We start from the raw sequence: 23,503 nt of genomic DNA on the forward strand, positions 1-23,503 counted from the left end.
CGCGGGATGAATCTGCGTTAAAGCGGCGGCCATTTTTTTTTTCACGACCCCGTTAGTAACGCGGTGGTCTCGGGGTGGACCCCGAGACCCGCGTTATAACGGGGTTTAGATGTATCTGGAAAAAACCCACATAGATTACTTTCTCAAATATTAAACCCTTTTTCTTGGTGGATGTTACAAAAGGATGAGTCGGAAGATTTCACATAAGAAAGGGGCCGTGTTAACTAGAGTGTGATAACTATAATCAGTGTTCGACAATCCTATACATTTACACGCCGGGGCGGGTGGATTTAACCCCCGGGCGAGTAAATATTGGCCCAAGCAGAACACGTGCTTGTTTTTTTAAATTTCCCCCCGCTCGCGCTGAAATTTCCCTGCTCGTGTTGAAAAAAAAAAAAAACTCCGTACCTGACAGCTGATTGGCGCGCGCTCCCAGGCTTTGTGGGCGCGCGGCCAGGCTCTATATGAGCCCGCCCCCAACGAGCGGCCATTCTTTCTGGCCGGAGATCTGTTGGAGAGTAAGTCCTCTCCAATCTTCCATCTTGCGGCCCCTCTACTCCTTCCCTGCAAGCCCCCTTACTCCCCGCTTCCCGCGCGGGACAGATGGTAGTGGGGGTGTCCCCCCCTTCTCTCCCTGTCCCGGCTTCCCGCGCGGGGCAGAAGATGGTAGTGGGGGTGTCCCCCCCTTCTCTCCCTGACCCGGCTTCCCGTCGATCCCCGCGGGGCAGGAGATGGTAGTGGGGGTGTCCCCCCCTTCTCTCCCTGTCCCGGCTTCCCGTCGATCCCCGCGGGGCAGGAGATGGTAGTGGGGGTGTCCCCCCCTTCTCTCCCTGTCCCGGCTTCCCGTCGATACCCGCGGGGCAGGAGATGGTAGCGGGGGTGTCCCCCCCTTCTCTCCCTGTCCCGGCTTCCCGTCGATCTCTGCGCAGGACTAGAGATGGTCACGGGGGGGCGAGCGGGGCAGTGGTGGTGCTCGGTCGCGTGGCCTTTCCTCTTCTTCCCCCTGACTGTGTGTGCATGTGTGTGTGTGTGTGCATGTGTGTGTGTGTGTGTGTGTGTGTGTATGCATGGGTGTGTGTGTATGCATGGGTGTGTGGGTGTGGGTGTGTGTGTATGCATGGGTGTGTGTGTGTGTGTGTGTGTGTGTGTATGGGTGTGTGTGGTTGTGTATGCATGGGTGTGTGTGTGTGTGTGTGTGTGTGTGTGTGTGTGTGTGTGTGTGTGTGTGTGTGTGTGTGTGTGTGTGTGTGTGTGTGTGTGTGTGTGTGTGCATGGGTCATTCACCCACCCCAGTCAGTCACCCACCCCACCCCAGTCAGTCACCCACCCCAGTCAGTCAGTCACCCACCCCACCCCAGTCAGTCAGTCAGTCACCCAACCCAGTCAGTCACGTCAGTCACCCACCCCACACCAGTCAATCACGTTAGTCACCCACCCCACCCCAGTCAGTCACTCAGTAACCCAGTCAGTCACTCAGTAACCCAGTAAGTCACTCAGTAACCCAGTCAGTCACTCAGTAACCCAGTAAGTCACTCAGTAACCCAGTCAGTCACTCAGTAACCCAGTCAGTCACTCAGTAACCCAGTAAGTCACTCAGTAACCCAGTCAGTCACTCAGTAACCCAGTCAGTCACTCAGTAACCCAGTCAGTCACTCAGTAACCCAGTCAGTCACTCAGTAACCCAGTCAGTCACTCAGTAACCCAGTCACCCAGTAACCCAGTCAGTCACCCAGTAACCCAGTCAGTCACCCACCCAGTCAGCCAGTCACCCACCCAGTCAGTCAGTCACCGACACAGTCAGTCACCCACCCAGTCAGTAAGTCAGTCACCCACCCAGTCAGTCACACACCCAGTCAGTCAGTCAGTCACCCACCCAGTCAGTCAGTCAGTCACCCACCCAGTCAGTCAGTCACCCACCCAGTCAGTCAGTCACCCACCCAGTCAGTCAGTCACCCACCCACCCACCCAGTCAGTCACCCAGTCAGTCAGTCACCCAGTCAGTCAGTCAACCACCCAGTCAGTCAGTCAGTCACCCACCCACCCAGTCAGTCAGTCAGTCACCCACCCAGTCAGTCAGTCACCCACCCAGTCAGTCAATCACCCACCCACCCAGTCAGTCAGTCACCCACCCAGTCAGTCAGTCAGTCACCCACCCAGTCAGTCAGTCACCCACCCAGTCAGTCAGTCACCCACCCAGTCAGTCAGTCACCCACCCAGTCAGTCAGTCAGTCACCCACCCAGTCAGTCAGTCACCCACCCAGTCAGTCACCCACCCAGTCAGTCAGTCAGTCACCCAGTCAGTCACCCACCCACCCAGTCAGTCAGTCAGTCACCCACCCAGTCAGTCACCCACCCAGTCAGTCACCCACCCAGTCAGTCAGTCACCCACCCAGTCAGTCAGTCACCCAGTCAGTCAGTCAGTCACCCACCCAGTCAGTAAGTCAGTCACCCACCCAGTCAGTCAGTGTCCCACCCAGTCAGTCAGTCACCCACCCAGTCACCCACCCAGTCAGTCACCCACCCAGTCAGTCAGTCACCCACCCAGTCAGTCACCCACCCACCCACCCTCTCTGTGTATCACCCACCCTCTGTGTGTGTGTGTGTCACCCACCCTCTCTCCCCTCTGTGTCTCTCCCGTCTGTGTCTCTCCCGTCTGTGTCCCTCCCCTCTGTGTCCCTCCCCTCTGTGTCTCTCCCCTCTGTGTCTCTCCCCTCTGTGTCTTTCCCCTCTGTGTCTCCCACACTCTCTCTCCCACACTCTCTCTCTCTCTCCCACACTCTCTCTCTCTCCCACACTCTCTCTCTCTCCCACACTCTCTCTCTCTCCCACACTCTCTCTCTCTCACACACACTCTCTCCCTCTCCCACTCTCTCTCTCTCTCTCCCACACTCTCTCTCTCTGCCACTCTCTCTCTCTCCCACACTCTCACTCTCTCTCTCCCACACTCTCACTCTCTCTCCCACACACTCTCTCTCTCTCCCACACACTCTCTCTCTCTCCCACACACTCTCTCTCTCCCACACTCTCTCTCACTCTCTCTCTCTCTCTCTCCCACACACTCTCTCTCTATCTCTCTCCCACACTCTCTCTCTCTCTCTCTCCCTCTCCCACACTCTCTCTCTCCCACACTCTCTCTCCCACACTCTCTCTCCCACACTCTCTCTCTCTCAATCTGGATATCTTATTTACCCTATATATCTTAACTGCCCTATACTACACCAAAATAACCTATACTGCTTTCTTCCAGATCTGACTCAAGCTTCACACGGAAGACATCGGCATCCCCCCTAACCCAGAAGACAGGTAGGGAACACATCCCCTCCAATGTATAACATTGCGGGAATGAGGGTACCTGGACTTTGAGGGACTACGGATCAGGTAAGATCCCAGGCAGGATTGCTGCTTTAGATATTGTGAAGCGGGGACGTCCAGACACTGGTTAAGGGGTTCAGGAAACTAGTCATTCACATCTGGCTTTTATTTCTAGATCCGACATTTACACACACACACACACACACACGTAACAAGGACTAATTGTAGTATAATGTAATACAATAAATACATTTATGTCAAAAACGAATGTTCTGACTAGGAATTTATTAAATGTATTTTATTAATATATTTTATTTTAAAGCAGGGTTGGGGGCGGGACTAGGGGCGGGGTTGGGGGCGGGACTAGGGGCGGGGTTGGGGGCGGGACTAGGGGCGAGTAGATTTTTGGGTTGGGCGAGTAGATTTTTGGGTGATTTGTCGAACACTGACTATAATCAATCATTATAGGCCACTGACTTCAATGGCCACTAGTGTTGGGGAATAGATACGGCAAGTGAAGTAGCTTTGTGTGCTCCATGGAATATAAGATGATAGTATTCTCTACAGCTGAATAATTTGATGCGCAACAGTTCATACATATTATGGACATAAACTGAATTTTAATATCTGCAATCCGTAAGGCCGCGCGTATAGTGCCAGCGACAGCGACGCGTGACGTCACTCGTCGCCACTAGCGAAAGTTGTATTTCGCTTTGCGGCGGCGCGCGGGTGACCAGCCCATTGATTGGTTATGGGGTTGTCACATGAGGCGACAGTCCCTGAAAATCAAAAATTGCTGGCTTCAAAAAATCACGTCGCTTTGTCAACATCGCGCTTACTATAAGCGCACGCGGCGGCGACAATGCATTTGTTTTCGGGCGAAGTCGCGGTCGTCGGCATTATAAGCGCGGCCTAATGCTCAAATTTTAAACATGACCCTTTATTTGAAGGTTTCTTAGGCCTGGGACCCGCTGCGCCCGACGGCGCGGGCGGCTGCACGGGCGTTCTCCACCAGCAGGGGAATCCTCCCGAGCCGGTCCCAGTCCCCCCTGGCTGCACAGCTCACTACACGCTGTGACGCGTCAGCCGCTATGGGATACAAGAGAATTGTGATCCCTAGCGTTGACGCGTCACGTGGTGTGGCTGTGAGCCAATGAGGAGGGGAGGCTTCGGGAGGAGGAGAGGCTTAGGGGAGCGGGGAGGAGTGTGCAGGGACAGCAGCATGAGTGCCTGTCTGTGTGTGTGTATGTGTGTGTCTGAGTGCCTGCCTATGTGTGTGTCTGAGTGCGTGAGTGCCTGCCTCTGTCTGTGTGTGTGTGTGTATGTGTATGAGTGCCTGCGTGCGTGTGTGTGTGTGTGTGAGAGAGAGTGCCTGCGTGTGTGTGTGTGTGTGAGAGAGAGTGCCTGCGTGTGTGTGTGTGAGAGAGTGCCTGCGTGTGTGTGTGTGTGTGAGAGAGTGCCTGCGTGTGTGTGTGTTGCTTGTGATCAGCAGCTCCAGCCCGAGCCCGTGGAGGGAGGGGGGGGGGATAGAGTAGCAGGTCCCTCCGCTCAAGCCACGCCCCCCCTCCCGCTCAAGCCTCCCACTCCCGCCCACCTCCCGCTCCCTACAGACCGCATATCGCTGTGTATGTCAGCACGCCGCCTGTCTGCAGTGCGGGAGCGCTGACGGAGGAGCGGGGCCTTAGCCTTATGCCTTTTGTTTTCATTGATTATTATTATTTTAATACTGTACCATTTAACACTAATATTTTTTTCATATACTGTACTGTAGGTTTCTCCTGTCAAAATATAACATAGCTACCTTTTTCTCTCATAAGAAATCCTGTCTGTGCTGAATATCTTTTAGAGTTTTAATCCCCTTGTATTTTCTAATAAAACAATTAAACCCTTATTGCATCCTTAATAGAACAAAAAGATAACACACTATTTCCCTCACCGGATTGTGGGGGGGTGTCTGAGGTAGAGTTTCTCCCAGCCGTGCTTTTGCTGCTGCTTGGATGCTTTGTGTCAGTAAAATGAGGGTATGTCTCCTCAGCAGTAGCTTCATCTGGTGCACTGTGAGATGTTTGTGAGCAGTCCAGCCCACAACTGCACTGCGAAGAATGGCCACTCGCACTTTCCACGGGTTCAGTAGTGACGTACTTTTCATAGTGATTTTTCTCTGTCCGTTTCTCATGAAACTCTCTGGCAGATGGCTCACAGGCATGTAAGCTACCAGAGGGCCCTTGCTGTAAAGGTGAGTGGTTAATTGCAAGTCCGTCCTGCAAAGTACTTTGGCAAGTGCAGCAGTGCAACCTCTGTGAGCACCTGTCTGAGAAGGCAGGGATGCCGTCACTGCCCTGTGATGCCTCTTCTGTGTCTGACATGAATTCTGTTGCTGTAAAGCAGTCGCTGATACTTTCGTTTTCCCCAACCTCCAGCGGCTCCGATAATGGTGTCATCCCAGCGATCTCTTCCATGTATTCGTCTTGTGTAGGAATACTTCTGCACTGGAAGAAGTTATTTGCTACAACGGTTTCTGGTCTACAGTCGCTGGTCCTGCAGTTTCCCTGCTCAGAAACATGGTTGCTTGTGCAACAGGTGTCAATGGGAACAAGCACATATTTGTCAGAATTTTTCTGGCCATTACTACCCTGATTGTTTTTGCTGCTGTAGACATTACAGGCAGATCTTTCCTAAAAAAGCAAGAAAAATAAATGCTAAGTCAACAATACTACAGTAGCAGAAAATGTAAATTGCAGGCTTATATACCATCGTAACCTGGGGTCTGATTCATTTGTATGTAGTACTAGTGATGTTAATGGTGATCACATCATGTAAAATACTGTTTAGTGTTTACATATCTCTTACCTACCTCTTCCTATGAAGTTTTGCGCCTTCTAGGTCACTGTGACATGACTACAGAATGTAGGCCATGTAATGTTACATTGCTAGATTACTAAAATTGTATTTCTTGCTTTTCACGTACAATATTTTTTTCATTTTGACTGCAAAATAGATCTACATAGAAAGAGTTGCTTTGTGTTGCATTATATTAGTCAACCCTCACCAGAGACTCTATGATAGCTGGAAAAAAACCAATTTTTTTTAAATCTCTTGATAACATTTCCCTCGTATCAATGTGAGCAAATAAAAGGTGTAGACTTTGCCCATATTTTCCTTCCAAACCACAATGAAAGGAGGCTTAACATGTTGGCCAGTATATGGCACATGGGCACAACCCCAAACTGGATGCTTACATAGGTTGTTTCCCAAAAAAAAAGAGTCAAATCTCAGATCTTCAACAAACCACAGAAAAAAGATCCTGTATAATAACTTCACACCACTGGGAAAGAGAGACATAAAATGACTTCAGAACAACCCAGAGATCACAATAAAACAGTAGACAAAGGGAGTACTTTATTAGTTATAAACCCTAATGACTACATCAGAGAGGCAAATAGACTATTTATGCACCACACCTACTTTAATTGCAAACACAACCAGGGATTATAAAAGAGAAATGGAACTACTGATAAAGTCTTCCACAGAACACAGTCAAGAACGACTCTTCCCTGACTGCTCAAATCCACGTAACTTTTATATGCTCCCCAAGATTCATAACCCAAGAAACCCTGGCTGTCATATCATCTTTGGAATGAATAAACTTCCAGAAAATATATTGGGGCATTGCAGAAGGTATTAATGAATTACTACCTGCCTCAATCCTGGTCCCCATGGATATTAGTGCCCTATCCACGATAATGGATTGTCAGCCTGTAAGAAAATCCTTCCTAAAGGATACACACAGAGGAGATGCTAAACAATATGATCATACATCTAATTGACGACAAGAAAGATGCAAAGAGCGCACTGGGGTTCAATAAAATATCTATACATTTATTTAGTCCAAAATAGGACCTGCAAACAACAGTATCAAATACCAATTACATAAAAATGAAAAAACAGAATTAAATTAAACACAAAATCATCAATAAATAAATCCAGAATTAATAAACTAGATGCTAACCAATCACTAACCAGTGGTAATACAAACTACAGTACACAAATCAGAAAGCAATTGCCACTGACAAACCAAACAAATAATGTACATAGAAACAACCTAAATAACTACTGTAACTAAGCAAAAATTCATAGTGCAAACAAAACCACAGCGAGGGGTGCATGTTGGCCAGTAGTTCCAGAGCAGAGCTCTGACGAAGCATGCAGTTGCAAAACGCATAGAGGTCACATGAGGCTGTTCAGTGTGCTTTCCAATTGGCTGGTGTAGTGCAACCAGGAAGTATGGGAGGACGGAACATTAGCTGTTGGAGAGTGCAGCCCGGATGTATCAGCAAATCCCGACGGCAGCTCTGCTTTGGAACTACTGGTCAGCACGCACCCCTCTCTGTGGTTTTGTTTGCACAATGCATTTTTACTTAGTTAATAAGGTTGTTCCAAAGTACCCTATTTGTTTGGTTTATCAGTGGCAATTGCTTTCTGATTTATGTAGGATGTATTACCCCTGGTTAGGGACTAGCATCTAGTTTATAAATTCCGGATTTATTTATTGATGATTTTGTGTTTTATTTAATTTTGTTTATTCATTTTTATTTAATTGTTTTTTAAACAATGTTTTTTAGATCCGTTTTTGGACTAAATTAATGTATGCATATTTTATTGCCCCCGGTGCGCTGTTTGCATCTTTTTTGTTGTTTATCAGTGAGATCTCCCTTGGGAGATCTCATATAGGAGTGTTTGGGAGTATCTCCAGGCGTACAGCTGCAAGGGGCTCAGATTTTACGACGTACACCATACAAGACAGCATAAGCCCTGATTCCTTGCTTTTTGCCTTATACATCTAATGGAGTTTGTTTTCAAACACAACAACTTCCCCTTCAATGGAAGACAATTTCTGCAGACCATGTGGTCAAAAATTGGGAGAACTAGGGCTCCACAATATGCTAACCATTTCATGGTAAATATAAAAGAGGAATTTCTCCACCAACTACAACTAAAACCTGGGACATACATTTGCAACATTGGCAACATACTCCTTAATTGGACAGAAGAAGAGATGTCACTTAAACAGTTTCATGAGAATTTCAGTAAAAATCCACCCCACCATAAAACTTACCCTTGAATACTCCACATACAGAATCAACTTGCTCGATACCAATATTAGCATCAGAGAGGATGGATGAACTGACACTGCAGTATATAAACCCCTCCATAAATACCTTATCACCAACCTCCACCCTAACCACACAAACTTGGCAGTAATTTACAGCTAAGCCATCCACTATCACCAATCTGCTTTGATAAGCGAACAAGACGTTCTCACTCCATAAGTTCTTCATTCAACAGGGACACTCGGCGAGACAAACTAACCGAGAAATGTTACATGGTGTACGGATACCCAGGGAGAAACTGCTCAAATAAAGAGAGGAAACACAGACTGACCGTGTTCCCCTGGTCATCACCAACAATAATATATTCTCACAACTGAAAGACATCATTATGAACCTTTAACCAGTGCTTACTGACGATGATACACCTAGAAATCTATTCACTGAACACCAATTATAGCCTTTAAGCAACCAGCTAATCTCCTTAATTTATTTATCAGAAACAGACTGCTATCTATGGAAACATCTACTACAAGTACTGTACTTTACCCTGTCCCAAGAAGTGCAAACCTGCAAACACATATCCACAGAAAACACAATCCAAGCAACACATCAAGGAACCAAAGAAAAACATCATGCACCTGCAAATCAAGCAAAGTACCATATCTTCCAAAATGCAAGAAATGCCCTATTATGAAGCACATTGGGTAAACCAAACAAGCTCTCTACAAAAGGATGAATCACCACAGACATTCCACAAACCGGACCACCCCGCGGGTCAGCACGTTTCACTACCTGCAGATTCTACTTCTGATCTATCTGTATCATTTCTAAAGTGTAACTTTAACAACACTCCGGACAGAAGGACATGGCAACTTAAATGCATCAGTATTTTGGACTGCAAGAGAAATGGCTTGAATCAGGTCTATGGGTTTACAACACAATACCTCAGCTACACTAACTTAATCATCTGAATACCTCAGTCACAGAGGAAGACCCATGAAGACTGTGATGAACCTCATGTGTTATGAATTTACTCCTTCCATCTGCAGTTTAGAGTTCACTTCTCATGAGGAGATCTCTGCAGTTTCGAATGCACAAGACCACATTGTATTATTTAAATGTTGGTCCATTTATAGAAATCCTAGGCCACAAAGTATGTAGTACTTATAAATCTTACCGTAGCTCCTTGAAACCTGTAGCAAGCTTCATTTACCCACTGCTGTATACCTGCTGCCATAAACAAAAGAAAACCTGATTATTCTCAATCGCTCAACATTAATGTCTGACGCAGTCCTGAATTCCAGCACACCTGGGTCTGCTTGCTGAGACCCAGGTGTACTGAGACCCCTGATTAAGGGCAGGAGCTGAAGCCCTACATCAGGGGTCTCAAACAGTCCTCCAGGGCCTCCAACAGGCCAGCTTTTATGGATATCCTTGCTTCAGCACAGGTGGCTCAGTCGAAGACTGTCACCTGTGCTGAAGCAGGGATATCCATCAAAGCTGGCCTGTTGGTGGCCCTTGAGGACTGAGTTTGAGACCCATGCCCTACATAAACAAGGGCTCAGACACATCTCTAACAAGCGGAAGGGCTGTGAATCAGCACTCTTGTGATACTGTTGTTGTATTGCTTTATTATTTTTGTTGTTTAATTAAAGAATTAAAGCTGTTGAATTTGGCAAAGGTGCTCCCTTTGTGCCTCTGCATCCAACAACACTGGGTGCTTCTATTTTTTTATTTAAACCAGGATACTGATACACATACTTTATTATTACACTTAATAATAATCTGCTCACATAAGACTTGTTTACAATGTGGTATTAGTATTTATTTGGTAAAATAAATACTAATATATTGACACATTCCATGCATTTGGTAAAATAAGTACTTATATATTGACACATTTCATGCATTTGGTAAAATAAGTACTTATATATTGACACCTTTCATGCATTTGCTAAATAAATACTTATATATTGACACATTTCATGCATTTGGTAAAATAAATACTTATATATTGAAACATTTCAAGCATTTGGTAAAATAAATACTTATATATTGACACATTTCATGCATTTGGTAAAATAAGTACTTATATATTGACACCTTTCATGCATTTGCTAAATAAATACTTATATATTGACACATTTCAAGCATTTGGTAAAATAAATACTTATATATTGACACATTTCATGCATTTGGTAAAATAAGTACTTATATATTGACACCTTTCATGCATTTGCTAAATAAATACTTATATATTGACACATTTCAAGCATTTGGTAAAATAAATACTTATATATTGACACATTTCATGCATTTGGTAAAATAAGTACTTATATATTGACACCTTTCATGCATTTGCTAAATAAATACTTATATATTGACACATTTCAAGCATTTGGTAAAATAAATACTTATATATTGACACCTTTCATGCATTTGCTAAATAAATACTTATATATTGACACCTTTCATGCATTTGGTAAAATAAATACTTTATATTGACACATTTCATGCATTTGGTAAAATAAGTACTTATATATTGACACATTTCATGCATTTGGTAAATAATTACATAAATAAATAGACAAATATTCTGCCAAAAACCAAAATAAATAGCCTTTGTTAGAATGTTTAATCGATTTCTTTAAAAAGTTGTGGGAACTTATGCAAAGTGAACTGGGACAGGTTCCCAAAAATCTAATACAGATAACGTAGAGCAGGGCTCTTCAAATGGCGGATTTAGACTCTCGGCTGCCCAAGCAACTAGTATAAAATTAGCAGGAGCAAAGTGCAATTTTTCACACTAAAACTCACTTGTAAGTTAAGGCAGGGATGCGCAAACTGGGGGGTGCAACATTTTCCCGGGGAAGAGGGGGGGGGGGCGGCGCTTGCAGAGACCCTGCGCTCTTCCCCGCAACATTTTAATAAAATTCCGGGTCAGCGCACAAGGCCTCTGTATGCTTCTTACCTGCTCTCCAGCGGCTTCTGGCGACGTGTTGCCATGACAACGCGGAGCCAAATGACGCCGAAAGGTCAAACGGCAACGCCTGGTCACTTGCCATCATGATGTCAAATGACGACACCGATGCGGGAGAAAAGGTAAGGGAGGGGTGGGTGGGGCGAGAGCAGGGGGCGAGGGAGGGGAAAGCAGGCAGGGTGTGCAAACAAAAAGGTTTGGGCACCCCTGAGTTAAGGTAATGTAAATATACATGGTACAGATGTTATACATTCTTGCAAAATTTTGAAATATTATAATTTCCACGTTTTTAAATGTGTGTAAAATTATATTATACAAAGCGTTGACCCTTCAACTCTTATGTTTTTTGTGATCTGGCTCATTGGAGAACTGTTGGAAGAGTCCTGATAGACAGCATAACAAGTGATAAAATAAATCAGTGGCTAAAGCATGAATGGGAATCTCCCACCCAAAGTAGACTCTAATACAAAAGCCTCAAATGTTTCATTGAAACATGGATAGTAGGAAACAAACACACAGATCATGAAGAGGAGGAAAAAATCAACACGTAATACCTGTCAGCTCTTTCAGTTTCTTCCTGTAATACACAATACAGCTTACGCTCATCGCTAATAACAAGATGAATGAAATAATCCCGAGGATGGCCTTCACTGTCTCTGCAGAACAAAATGATAGCCATCATAAAAATAATATTCAGACAAGAAGGTCCTAATATCTAAGTCTAAACTATAAAACAGTTTGCGCACAACTGCAAGTGGGATCAGTTTTAAAGGTTTTTCTTGGCTCACTGAGACTGCATCTGGAACTGGTATTCCATCACAGGTTAGATTTTTGACATACAACATAATGACTGATGTGTCATAGGAAGCTTTGTTTTAACCCTCTGTGTGCCCCATGATTTTGGGTCAACTTCATAGGTTATGCTGCTGGCCTAGCATCATATCAGGGCCAGCTGGGATGTTTGCTGGGCTCGGTGCAGGGAAATGTGCAGGGCCTTGGCTCTTACCTTCTCCGGCGGCATCTCCTCCTGCATGGTCCCGTCATCATTTCTCCATGACGTCCAACATCATAGCACTATGAGGCATTATGTTGTCGTGGCAACGCAGCGCCACAGGGCGTCCCTTTGTCATGCGGCGCACTACATCACGTGACCTCCAGTTGTCATGGCAACGCAACGCCATTTGACGTCACAGAGACATGACTACAGGATCATGTAGGGAGAGATGTCGTTGGAGAAGATAAGAGTTACAGAGGCCACGCACTCTACCCCAGCAATCAGTTTCCTTGTCGTGGGGGAGAGCGCAGGGCCTCAGTACCCACTGGGCTCGGCACAGTGGCACCGATGGCACGGCCATCTCACTGACCCTGATTCAAGGTTATTTTACACGTTTGTAGAGGAGATCGATACCTCATCTCTCACTGAGCTAAGATTGCAATCGGAATGGAAGAGAAGGACTTTCTATTCTGTTTCTGAAGTTAGGGGGCATTTTAGGGTTATGTGATCACTACACTTGTCCTCACATGACCAAGGAGCCAGAAGGCACAGAAATGGTCAAAACTTTTATTGCATACTGTCATTATACATTTAAATTATGTATATGCTAAATATGTAACCTCAATCATATTGTGCTCATAGAGGTATGTATTTCTATACCTAACCCCCTCACTGCTGGAGACACATTACTACGCAGCAATGAAGGTACAGTTCTTACAAATGTACGTTCAGCTTATCCTGAAATAGTTAAGGTACTCATAGCAGTATATTCTTCTTGCTGTGTAATGCAGAAATATTAGACTTGGAAGTCAGAGTTCTAACCTAGACCTTAATTAATGAATCCAAAATTGGATTTGTTTATTAAATATTTTTCCACTCCCTTAAGGGTGATTACATTTGTTCAAGGGACTCAGCGACATTGATTGAGTTGTTTTCAAAATGTTATTTTAGTTAGATAAGTGGGACTGATGATTTAAAAAGAAGAACACCAAAGTACATACTTTCCACTACAAAATCATGCACATTATCCTGACTAGTTATAGTTACAAATAAGTAAAATTAGTTTTGTTACAAAACAAGATATTTATATATATTATTTTTTTTCTCTCGATACATCCACTTTCTAGACTGTCTGTTTGAAAACATATTTTATTATATTATCTGCAAATGTTTGACACGTACTTCCAGTTAGGTTGGAGCGATCTTTGTGATCACAAAGAACATCTGAATGGTTTGTACCAAGATCAAGCTGCAGGAGTCCTACTTCTGTGCAGCTGCAAGAGAAGACACAGAATGTGCTGGATTCCAATTTGTACTAACACTTCCGTATAGATTAAATATTATGTAAAAAACCCAGCGAATATACACAGTAAAATAATAAACACATAAAGTAAAATTCTAAATCCTAAATAAAAGCCAGCAGCTTACTAAACATGATGCGTGTCAGTGTACCGTCGCAAAGAATCATTTAGTTTGGAAAACAAAATTAATTGTGTTTATGTTTTCATACTGTGGCTGCATCTTGACTAACATCTCACTCAGATCATTAGACCTGGTTAAAAATGTGGTATATAAACAACAAAAGAAAAAGAATCCCTAGAGAATGCGCTCGCTGTCTAATGAATCGTGTAATAATTAGTATAAAAGTAAAAAATACCTTTAATTTATAGTATTTTAAAATGGTGGAAACAGAATAGGTAAAAGTTAATTCATGACCAATTCTAGTAGACAACACACTTAATAATAAGCACACCAAAATAAAGCAGGGCTGATCAGGCAATATTGATACCATCATGACATTTCACTTTAAGAGTTAAAATCAAATGTGTTTATCTTTGTCGCAAGAATATGAGGCTAGAATCTGATGCGGACTTGAGATCTGTGCCTCTAGGCATTAAAACACATTGATGGCGTGTTTGCTGCGAGCTGTGTTTACAGCTATTAATATGAGACCATTGGACAGTTGTAATATCTCTATCTGTATTGCCACTACTACCTTTTGATCGGCATGGGGAATAGGTGGTTTGTGTCCCTGATTAGAACAGAGTTAATGAGTAAAAACTATTATGAGGTTTAATTATATTCCAAGGCATGTATGACATTGGATTATGACTGTTGCCTGTTAGTATACTGTATTTGTGTTACTGATTAACAACAGGTAACCAATATATACCTGATTTATAACGCTTCCACAACTAAATGACTCTAATGGAATAACCGGTCAATGGTTTTTATATAGCCAGAAGTATCTGGACTGGATATACGCCCCATGTGTGTTTGTGACCACACATCTAGGGTACCTAGATTGTGGATACGCTATATGTGGGGGTTTTTTTAAGCAGTTTTTTTTTTTGATAAAAAGTTTTTATCTGTTGTCCTATTGGTTTGTCCCTATTAAGGGATCTAGTGCTCTGGGTTTATTAATAATCCGGGGTTTAAGAATAAATATTTGGATATTAGTCTTGGAATAAGCCTATACTAGTTGGTCTAAACGTTACCAACTGGGTTATTTCTCACTAGACTCTTCAGTTGTAGAATATACTGTATCCATTAGGGACAACACATTAATATAGTTTAACCCTGCTTTATTTTGGTGTGTTTATTATTAAGTGTGTTGTCTACTAGAATTGGTCATTAATTAACTTTTGCCAATTCTATTTCCACCATTTTAAAATACTATAAATTAAAGGTATTTTTTTACTTTTATACTAATTATTACACTATTCATTAGACAGTGAGTGCATTCTCTAGGCATTCTTTTTCTTTTGTTGTTTATATGCTATTCATCCCTATTGCACCTCTGCTTATACACACAGTTGTTAAGCTGATGCAGGAGTTTCTTTCTATCCCATCCCCCTATCCTTCCCCTTTCCCATAGTATTATAAAAATGTAGTACCAGAAAAGGAAAATAAAATAACGGCGAAAGAGACACAACATTTGGCACGTCTCATTACAATGTTGCAACTCCTCCTATGACATTCGCAAGCATACACAGTATGTACACAGGTTAAACCAGGTACAGTATGTCTTAATAATTAAGGCACAGCATAGAGTACAGAGTAAAAGTGGCTTTCTTTGATTTAAAAAAATTGTTTCGATACATTGGCTTTATTTTATAGTGTGAAAGCGCTGATTCGGCGCTACCAAATGGAAAGCCTCATTAAAGTGAATGGGGCTTTTTCTGTGCGGTTGCACCAATCAGCACTATCACATTTTATAAACTATGGGCCATAGGCTCCTAATTGTTACCACATACAGTATGAGTGTATGTGAATGGACACTGAAGGGGCTAATTGCTCTCCTATTAATGCCACTTATGATCTTAGCATACAAACTGCATTGCTTTCCACAGTCTTGTGTTACTTTGAGCTGCGGTATTTTATTTTTTATTTTTTTTACTTCAGCACTGTACTGTATTTAAAAATAACTATCAAGTTCTATTAGAAATTACTTCTGTGGCAGAGGTATCTTGTATTATGTAAAGCAACTCCAATGTTAATATACATAAGCATAACTCTCCTGGTCAATGAGAAGCTAGCTCTCCAATTCACACAATTACAATTCTCAATATGAGCACAAATATCACTCATTTAATAGTGTAGCATTTTAGTTTGAACAATCTGGTAGTTGAACTTTAAGTTTCTGTATTAAGTGTATCACTTAAATATTTGGAGGTATTTTTTTTTGTTGCCAAAAGATTGCATAACACTGTGCTAATATTAGGTGATTTCAACAATCTTAAATCTGTTTAGTTGGTCCAGTAAATAAAATAATGAATTGTTCTATGGCTACTCGATATGATGTTATATACAATATAATGAACATACTTGGCCCAGGGTTTGCACTCTTCTGTGGTGGAGGAAGAGTTTGAGAAATATCCTATGGGGCAGGTTATACATAGAGTATCTTCTTTTGCAGTAGCTGCAGGAAAAGAACAATCGGATAATTATTAAAGACATGCGTTTGGACAAAGAGAAGGCAGAGCTGAGGAACAAGGTTTATCCCACAATCATTCAATGCAATGTCTCTGAATGTTGGTACGTATAAACTTGCAGTGCTTAAATACAATTTATTCAAGGTCAGTTGAAAGTTAATTTCTCTGTAGTATCTGTAGTATCTGGTACACCCAGTACATGAGACCTCACGGTTGATACTGTAAGTGTAGACCAAACTTTTCCACAAAATCTTGGTCTGTAGACAAGTCGATTTTATGGATGTTTTCTCTGTTAGATATATACCCCCTGCAAGGTGAGAATATTGTTTTCATCTTTAGTTGATTATGTATGGATCTTTAGTAATCATTACTGTGATACTATGTACAGTATACAAGATGTGTATAAGATGTTTTGTGAAGACGTATCCAATATGTATTGTCACATTTAGATTGTGTGTGTGTGTGTGTGTGTGTGTGTCTGTCTATCTTAGAACAAGGTTTCCAATTGTTGTATGGTTGATATGCAGTGTATATTCTCCATTACAATGCGTAAGAAAAAATCATATCAGCTGAAAACATTGGACAAGCAATTATTTAACCTATAGAATTACTCAGTGCTCTACGTAATACATGCAAATAATTACTAAGGTGCACTGGGATATATATATATATATATATATATATATATATATATAAAAAGAAAAACAACAGGTGTTAACACATCGTCAACACCAGATCCCAGGTTACTGCACTCAGAGTATAATAAGTTTAGTAGACTATATTAGTCAGGGTAATCAATTGTCCCATTATAGGAGTTAAATAATACTCCCTTCCAAATGACACACTAGAATGGGTATTTATTCTCAAAGACGCAAAAATAATAACATTTACTTCGTATTAATCAACAGTGACAATGATACAAATATACATAACACAATAATATTAAAATCCCCAAATTGGGCGACTCATGGTAAATATTACCTGGAAAGAGGATATATATATATATATATATATATATATATATATATATATATATAAAGGATATTATAATACAAAACACAAAACACAAAGGGAGCCCAGAGCCACTTCCAATATTACAAAAAGACACACTGCAAACATATCTGAAGAAGTTCCCCAATCCTAAGAAATTCATATTTAGTCTTTCTAAATTAAATTTAGAAGGTGGAACATATAATCCTTTGGATAATATTATTATTATTATCTCTTCCCAATTGTTCAGTAATTGAGTTGCAATCTCTTCCTCTTTCTTTTAGTAGAGGAGATAACCATCCAGACAGTCTTACCAGGATGCTTTACTCCCAAACCAGGACCACATTCTGTATTCCTCATACAAATCTCATAGTCAGTATTCAAGTGGTATCCGGATTTGCAGATGCACTGCCGTTGAAATGTACTGTTCCCATGATGAACCTCCACTAAAGCTTTCCCTGTGAAAGAAAACATATGGTATATGTAACAGGGTATGTGCCTTCCCTTTATAAATAGCTTAGCTGGAATGCCTGTGTGGAGAGCTTGAGCCCAGCAGGTTAATTCAGAGCAGATGGTCCTGATTAACCTGCTCAGCTGGCTCGTTACTCCTTTATAAAGCCTGCAGCAGTCAGTGCAGGAGATCTCTAGTCCAGGGACATACCCTGAACTGCTGAAGAGATCACACAGGAACTATTTCTCTCTCACCCAGGAAGATACTGGATCACTGTGGAGAGAAGTCTGTACTGGGACTCTTTCCCCCCCTCCTCACGGAGGAAGCCGGGGCCCGAAGGTAAAGTGAACTGTTTACCTGACTGTTATTGGTAAGGGGCCTAGCCCTCCAAACGATAGATAGGGTGTGGTCTAGTCAGTGCTCCCTATGGGAGTTATCCTTATTTTGTTTGTTTTCCTTTAAACCCTATTTTTGCTGAACCATAAATTGTTTAAACCCACCGGCTAATAAAAGTTTATTTTTTATTTCCCCTTAAAAACATTTCATGTGCACAGTATATTTATTGATACTGTATCTGTTTTCTTATGTTTTGTGCACTAAGTGATCTCCTGGAGCATGAGCACTCTTGTCTGACCTCTGGGACCTTAGCTTAGCTGCTATATGCCATACTTCTCAGGAAGACAATGTGGCTGAAAGTAACATCACTTGGTGCTAGGCAATTAATAAGGAGGTTATCGCTATTATCGGAAATGTTTTATCAGGAAGTTGCCAAGGACGATGGGAGCTATGCGCAACAGAACTAGCAATTTTTCGGAGGTAAAAACAGAGCAGTTTTACTCAATTATCTTTTCCCCTACTCTCTCCATTGAGTAATGTAATACAGAAGGTTGCTTCCATAAAGCAGCAGATCTAACTAACATTAAATGTAACTCTAAGCCCTTCAATACAACCGTACAGCTGCTTTTTCTCTTTCTATTCATGTAGCATAACATTGTGTTATCGTCTAACAACATTGGATAACAGAGTGAATAAATTCCTTTAAGGAGTGTCTTAATTCCTTTGGATCCGCTGTAGGTCTTCACACCTCAGGAAATAGGAGACAAAAGAAACACAGAACATGCCACCATAATGTGTTATCATTAGATATAGAGATGTCCAATAATCAGGGATTTCGACAGAGAATACTGAATAGTATAAAATTCAATAATCCTCTCAATGAATTTAATAAGAACAAAATGAAAATAAAAAGACTGCATCACACAATCTAGCATGAAACATACACTAATACACTTGTGCATATAAATGCGCTTGTACTTCAGTCCATATCATGACATATGGTGTATAAAGATATGAAACTGCTTGTCTCCTTCAGGTAGAAAAATTGCAATCCTACTTACAGACCGTAACTAGGACATGAGCCTTAGTTAGTGGTAATTCATCAGCGCTCCTGAGTCAGTCAGTGGGACTTCAGTCCATCCGGTAGGACGCAAGGCTCCGACTCCTCTGACTCACCGCCTGCTCCTCCTCTCCCGATGACGTCACCACAATGCTCCTTCAGGTACGGTTTCCGCACTGTGCAACAAATCCTACGTGTTTCGAGACTCAATGTCACAGGTCTCTTCCTTGGGTTATGCACTAGAGGCTGTTAGGCTATTTAAGCCATCCAATAAATGATTACAGGTGGTGTATAGTTATGGAACTGTGATAGTAATTTAGGCAGTCCTTTCCATGTCCTCTTAAAAATATACGCTTATAGTTGACTGCTCAATTTCATATGTTCAATATGAGACATTGGATATATACCTTCATTTTCTGTGACCTTTAACATTCAATACAGGTATTATGATCTTAAATTGGATACAGATATCAATTACTTTCGCACAGAATGGATATCAGAGATCAAATGATGTCATACAACATCCACAAATACAGATTAAACAGGGAATAACAAAATAAAAACAAAGTAATAAGCAATATATAATAATAAGCACAATAAATGTGCCGCAGATATAAAGTAAGTGAGTTGTATGTATTGGCCTTATTAATACCTACAGGGCAAATGATGGTAATAACATGACTAATATACCAAATATTATTAGTGAACATAGTATTGGAACCTATATACCATAAATGGTATAGACAGATGAGACTTATCAGCCCATATGTAATATTGTATTCTACACTCTTGTTAATAAATATGGATAGGAATAACAGATAAATAATCAATATTAGAAATATTTGTTCTTGAATGCCAAACAACTATTTTTAAATGATCTTGAATGCCAAACAACTATTTTTAAATGATTTATTACAGAACCATAATTTCACAGGGGGAATGATTATTCCTATTGATATTGAAATGGAATCTTTACTTCAGGAATGCTGCTAAATCAAACTCAACGCTGAGTCCTTGAGGAGACAATGCTTTTAATTCAAAGATCCAATAGGATTCTCTTCGTGAAATTTGATTTAGCCTATCTCCTCCCCACAGCATACTATAGTACACTAAAAAGCATGATACTTTAGTCCTTCTGGACTTTGTGAATATGTTTATTTAAAATGATTAGACACATTGTGAGTGACTAATCCCTTTTTGATGTTACTGTATTTATATGTTCTCCCAGACGTCTTTGTAAAGGTCTGCTCGTGCAGCCTACATATTGTAGGCCGCACGGGCATTCAAGCAGGTATACCACATATTTGCTGTGGCAATTTATAAGTGATTGAATTATATATTCTTTACTAGTAATATTTGATTTGAATTTTTTTGCCTTGATACTATACTTGCAAGCTACACATTTAGCACATGTATAGTATCCCTTGATATTATGCCGATCTGGACTTGTCAAGCTGGTTAGATGGCAACTGGGAGAAAGTCTTGTTTTTTAATTATTCGCCCTCCTGAAATAAATGTCAGGTTTTTCTTTCAGATGTTCTCTTAAATGTACATCCCTTCTTAACAAACCCCAGTATTTCTGAAATGTCCTGATGATTTGTGGTGCCATTGAGTTATATTGTGTGACAAATACCACTGTCACTCCTTCTAGATTTATCATCATCTAATTTATACTCCAAAAGTGTTGTTCTGGTAATCTCACTCACCTTCTGTATAGTTGCATAAAGCATTGCTCGATTATAATCTCTGTCTAAAAATGTTTGCTTTAATGATTCTGCCTGTTCTTTAAAGACGTCTGGGTTTGAACAGTTTCTTTTGAGTCTTATCATCTGTCATCGGGGGGGGGGGGAGAGATAGTTATTCGCCTGTGCCTCTTTGTAAAAGGTCTTACTATGTAGAGAATTATATATATAATATATAATCTCTGGAGATCTAAAAATTCAATAGTCTCCTTACTGTTTAAATGTGAAATGCAGGTTCATGTTATTCCTGGTGTTCAAATAAGTTTTAAACAGTTCTAATTCATGGGAAGATCCCTTCCAAATGAAGATTAGATCATCTATGAAGCGCCGCCAGAGCACCAGATTCGCCCCCAGTGGGCAGTTAAATAGCCTAACAACAGCCTCTAGTGTATACCCCAAGGAAGTGACCCGCGACATCGAGTCTCGAAACGCGTCGGAGCCATGCATCCTACCGGTTGGACTGAAGTCCCACTGACTGACTCAGGAGTGCTGATGAATTACCACTAACTAAGGCTCATGTCTTAGTTACGGTCTGTAAGTAGGATTCTGATTTTTCTACCCGACGGAGACAAGCAGTTTCATATCTTTATACACCATATGTCATGATATGGACTGAAGTACAAGCGCATTTATATGCACAAGTGTATTAGTGTATGTTTCATGATAGATTGTGTGATGCAGTCTTTTTATTTTCATTTTATTTTTATTAAATTCCTTGAGAGGATTATTACATTTTAAACTATTCAGTATTCTCTGTCAAAATCCCTGATTATTGGACATCTCTATGTCTAAATGATAACACATTATGGTGGCATGTTCTGTGTTTCTTTTGTCTCCTATTTCCTGAGGTGTGAAGACCTACAGCGGATCCAAAGGAATTAAGACACTCCTTATAGGAATTTATTCACTCTGTTATCCAAGCGCCCAAAAGGTCTGTTTTTCACAGTTGTACTAACTGGTTGTCAGACAGCCAGCTTGACTTTTCAAGGCAGCTCTTTGGACTTCAACACCAGGGCCGCCAACAGCGAGGGACAAAGGGCACTGGTGGCCCGGGCCACGTGGGTCAGGGGGGCCCGGCCGCTCGGGCCCCCTGCGCGGCCTGGCGCCAGTTAATTAAAAAAATAAACTCTTGGCAGCGCTAGAAATAGGGTGGGTTAAGGCACCCCCCGCAGCCGCGGGACACCCCCGTATCGGCCTCCCCCCAGCATCGCCCCCCCAGCACTGTCGCCACTACCCGCAGGCACCGGCACGCAGCGCTCCCTCCCCCCCCCCCCCCCCCCCCCCCCCCGCAGGTAAGTCTGATTTTTTTAATATATATAAATATGTATATGTATTGTGGTATTTTTTTATATGTATTGGGGATGTTGGGGTATTTGTTATATGGATTGGGGGGCTTGGGGTATTTGTTATATGGATTGTGGGGGCTTGGGGTATTTGTTATATGGATTGGGGGGGCTTGGGGTATTTGTTATATGGATTGTGGGGGCTTGGGGTATTTGTTATATGGATTGGGGGGGCTTGGGGTATTTGTTATATGGATTGGGGGATATATATATATATATATATATATATATATATATATATATATATATATATACAGTGGGTGGGTGGGGTTTTTGTATGCATTTGGGGGGGAGGTTGTATATACGTGGGAGGTGGGGATTTTTTTTTAAAAGTATTTGGGGGTGGGAAGTTTTTTGCATTGGGTGGGAAGTTTTTTGGCATATACAGTATCTTGTGGGGGGAATTGTGTGTGGAGGGAATTGTGTGTGGGGGGAATTGTGTGTGGGGGGAATTGTGTGTGGGGGGAGCGGAATGAGTGAGCGTGAAGTAATTGACGGAGGGAGAGGAGAGGGGGTGAGTGAGGAAAAGGGGCGAGTAAGATTGAGAAGCAGGGGAGAGAAATACATGCGAGGCGGGAGCGTGGGATGGGGTGAGACGGAAGGGAAAGAAATACACGGGATGGGGGGGGGGGAAAGAGAGGGGGCTCGTGAGGTGTGAAATGGGGGGGGGGGGGCGGTGGCGGGCAATACCGTCGACACGGGGGGGGGCCCTGCTTAAAATGTTTGTCCCGGGCACCACGATTTCTGTTGGCGGCCCTGTTCAACACACAGGACTTTAAGGTCATTTGCACTGTATTTATTATTGTATTTGTGGCACAGTGCTTTTTATACACTAATTTAGCACACATATCTTCTAACAACATGACATAAGTGAGTCTTGGCCTTACAGCTATCCAGACACCGAAATAGGGCTTTTTCTAAAGTGGTGAGGCAGAGGAGAGGATAGAAAAATTTGATATGATAAATGTCAAACCCAGACCCCACTGCCTATTACAACCACAAGAAAGACTGTTTTTGTGCAGTGTTTTTCTAACACCATACCAAAGCTACATCTATTTAAATCTATCGATATTTTCATCTCATCTGTTCACCTATTTGTTAATGTTGCTTTAATGGAACAGCCACAAAATGTAAATAAATTATCAGAGTAATTTTCTTTCTTAAAAATATTCTTCTTCTAGGTAACTTTTTTGGTTCAAATGTTATCTTTGTTTTAAATGTTATTTTTGGGGGGCTGCTAAATTCATAC

General features: G+C 42.0%; 1 protein-coding gene across 3 annotated transcripts in view; it reads right to left on the reverse strand.

Annotated features, from left to right (window-relative positions):
• The window catches only part of TNFRSF11A (TNF receptor superfamily member 11a), a 137,588-nt gene that overhangs the window by 10,366 nt on the left and 103,719 nt on the right, over window positions 1-23,503 (reverse strand). For 2 of the 3 annotated variants that reach the window (XM_075585864.1, XM_075585861.1), the window contains 6 exons: window positions 17,637-17,780; window positions 16,226-16,319; window positions 13,580-13,671; window positions 11,958-12,059; window positions 9,601-9,653; window positions 5,249-5,987 (listed from right to left, as the gene is read on the reverse strand). In XM_075585864.1, the coding sequence (XP_075441979.1) occupies window positions 5,249-5,987; window positions 9,601-9,653; window positions 11,958-12,059; window positions 13,580-13,671; window positions 16,226-16,319; window positions 17,637-17,780 (1,224 nt within the window). The remainder of the gene's footprint in view (window positions 1-5,248; window positions 5,988-9,600; window positions 9,654-11,957; window positions 12,060-13,579; window positions 13,672-16,225; window positions 16,320-17,636; window positions 17,781-23,503) is intronic. The other variant, XM_075585863.1, reaches the window with a different exon arrangement.

This window comes from Ascaphus truei, chromosome 2 (genome assembly GCF_040206685.1).
Source record: "Ascaphus truei isolate aAscTru1 chromosome 2, aAscTru1.hap1, whole genome shotgun sequence".
Classification (NCBI taxonomy): Eukaryota; Metazoa; Chordata; class Amphibia; order Anura; family Ascaphidae; genus Ascaphus; species Ascaphus truei.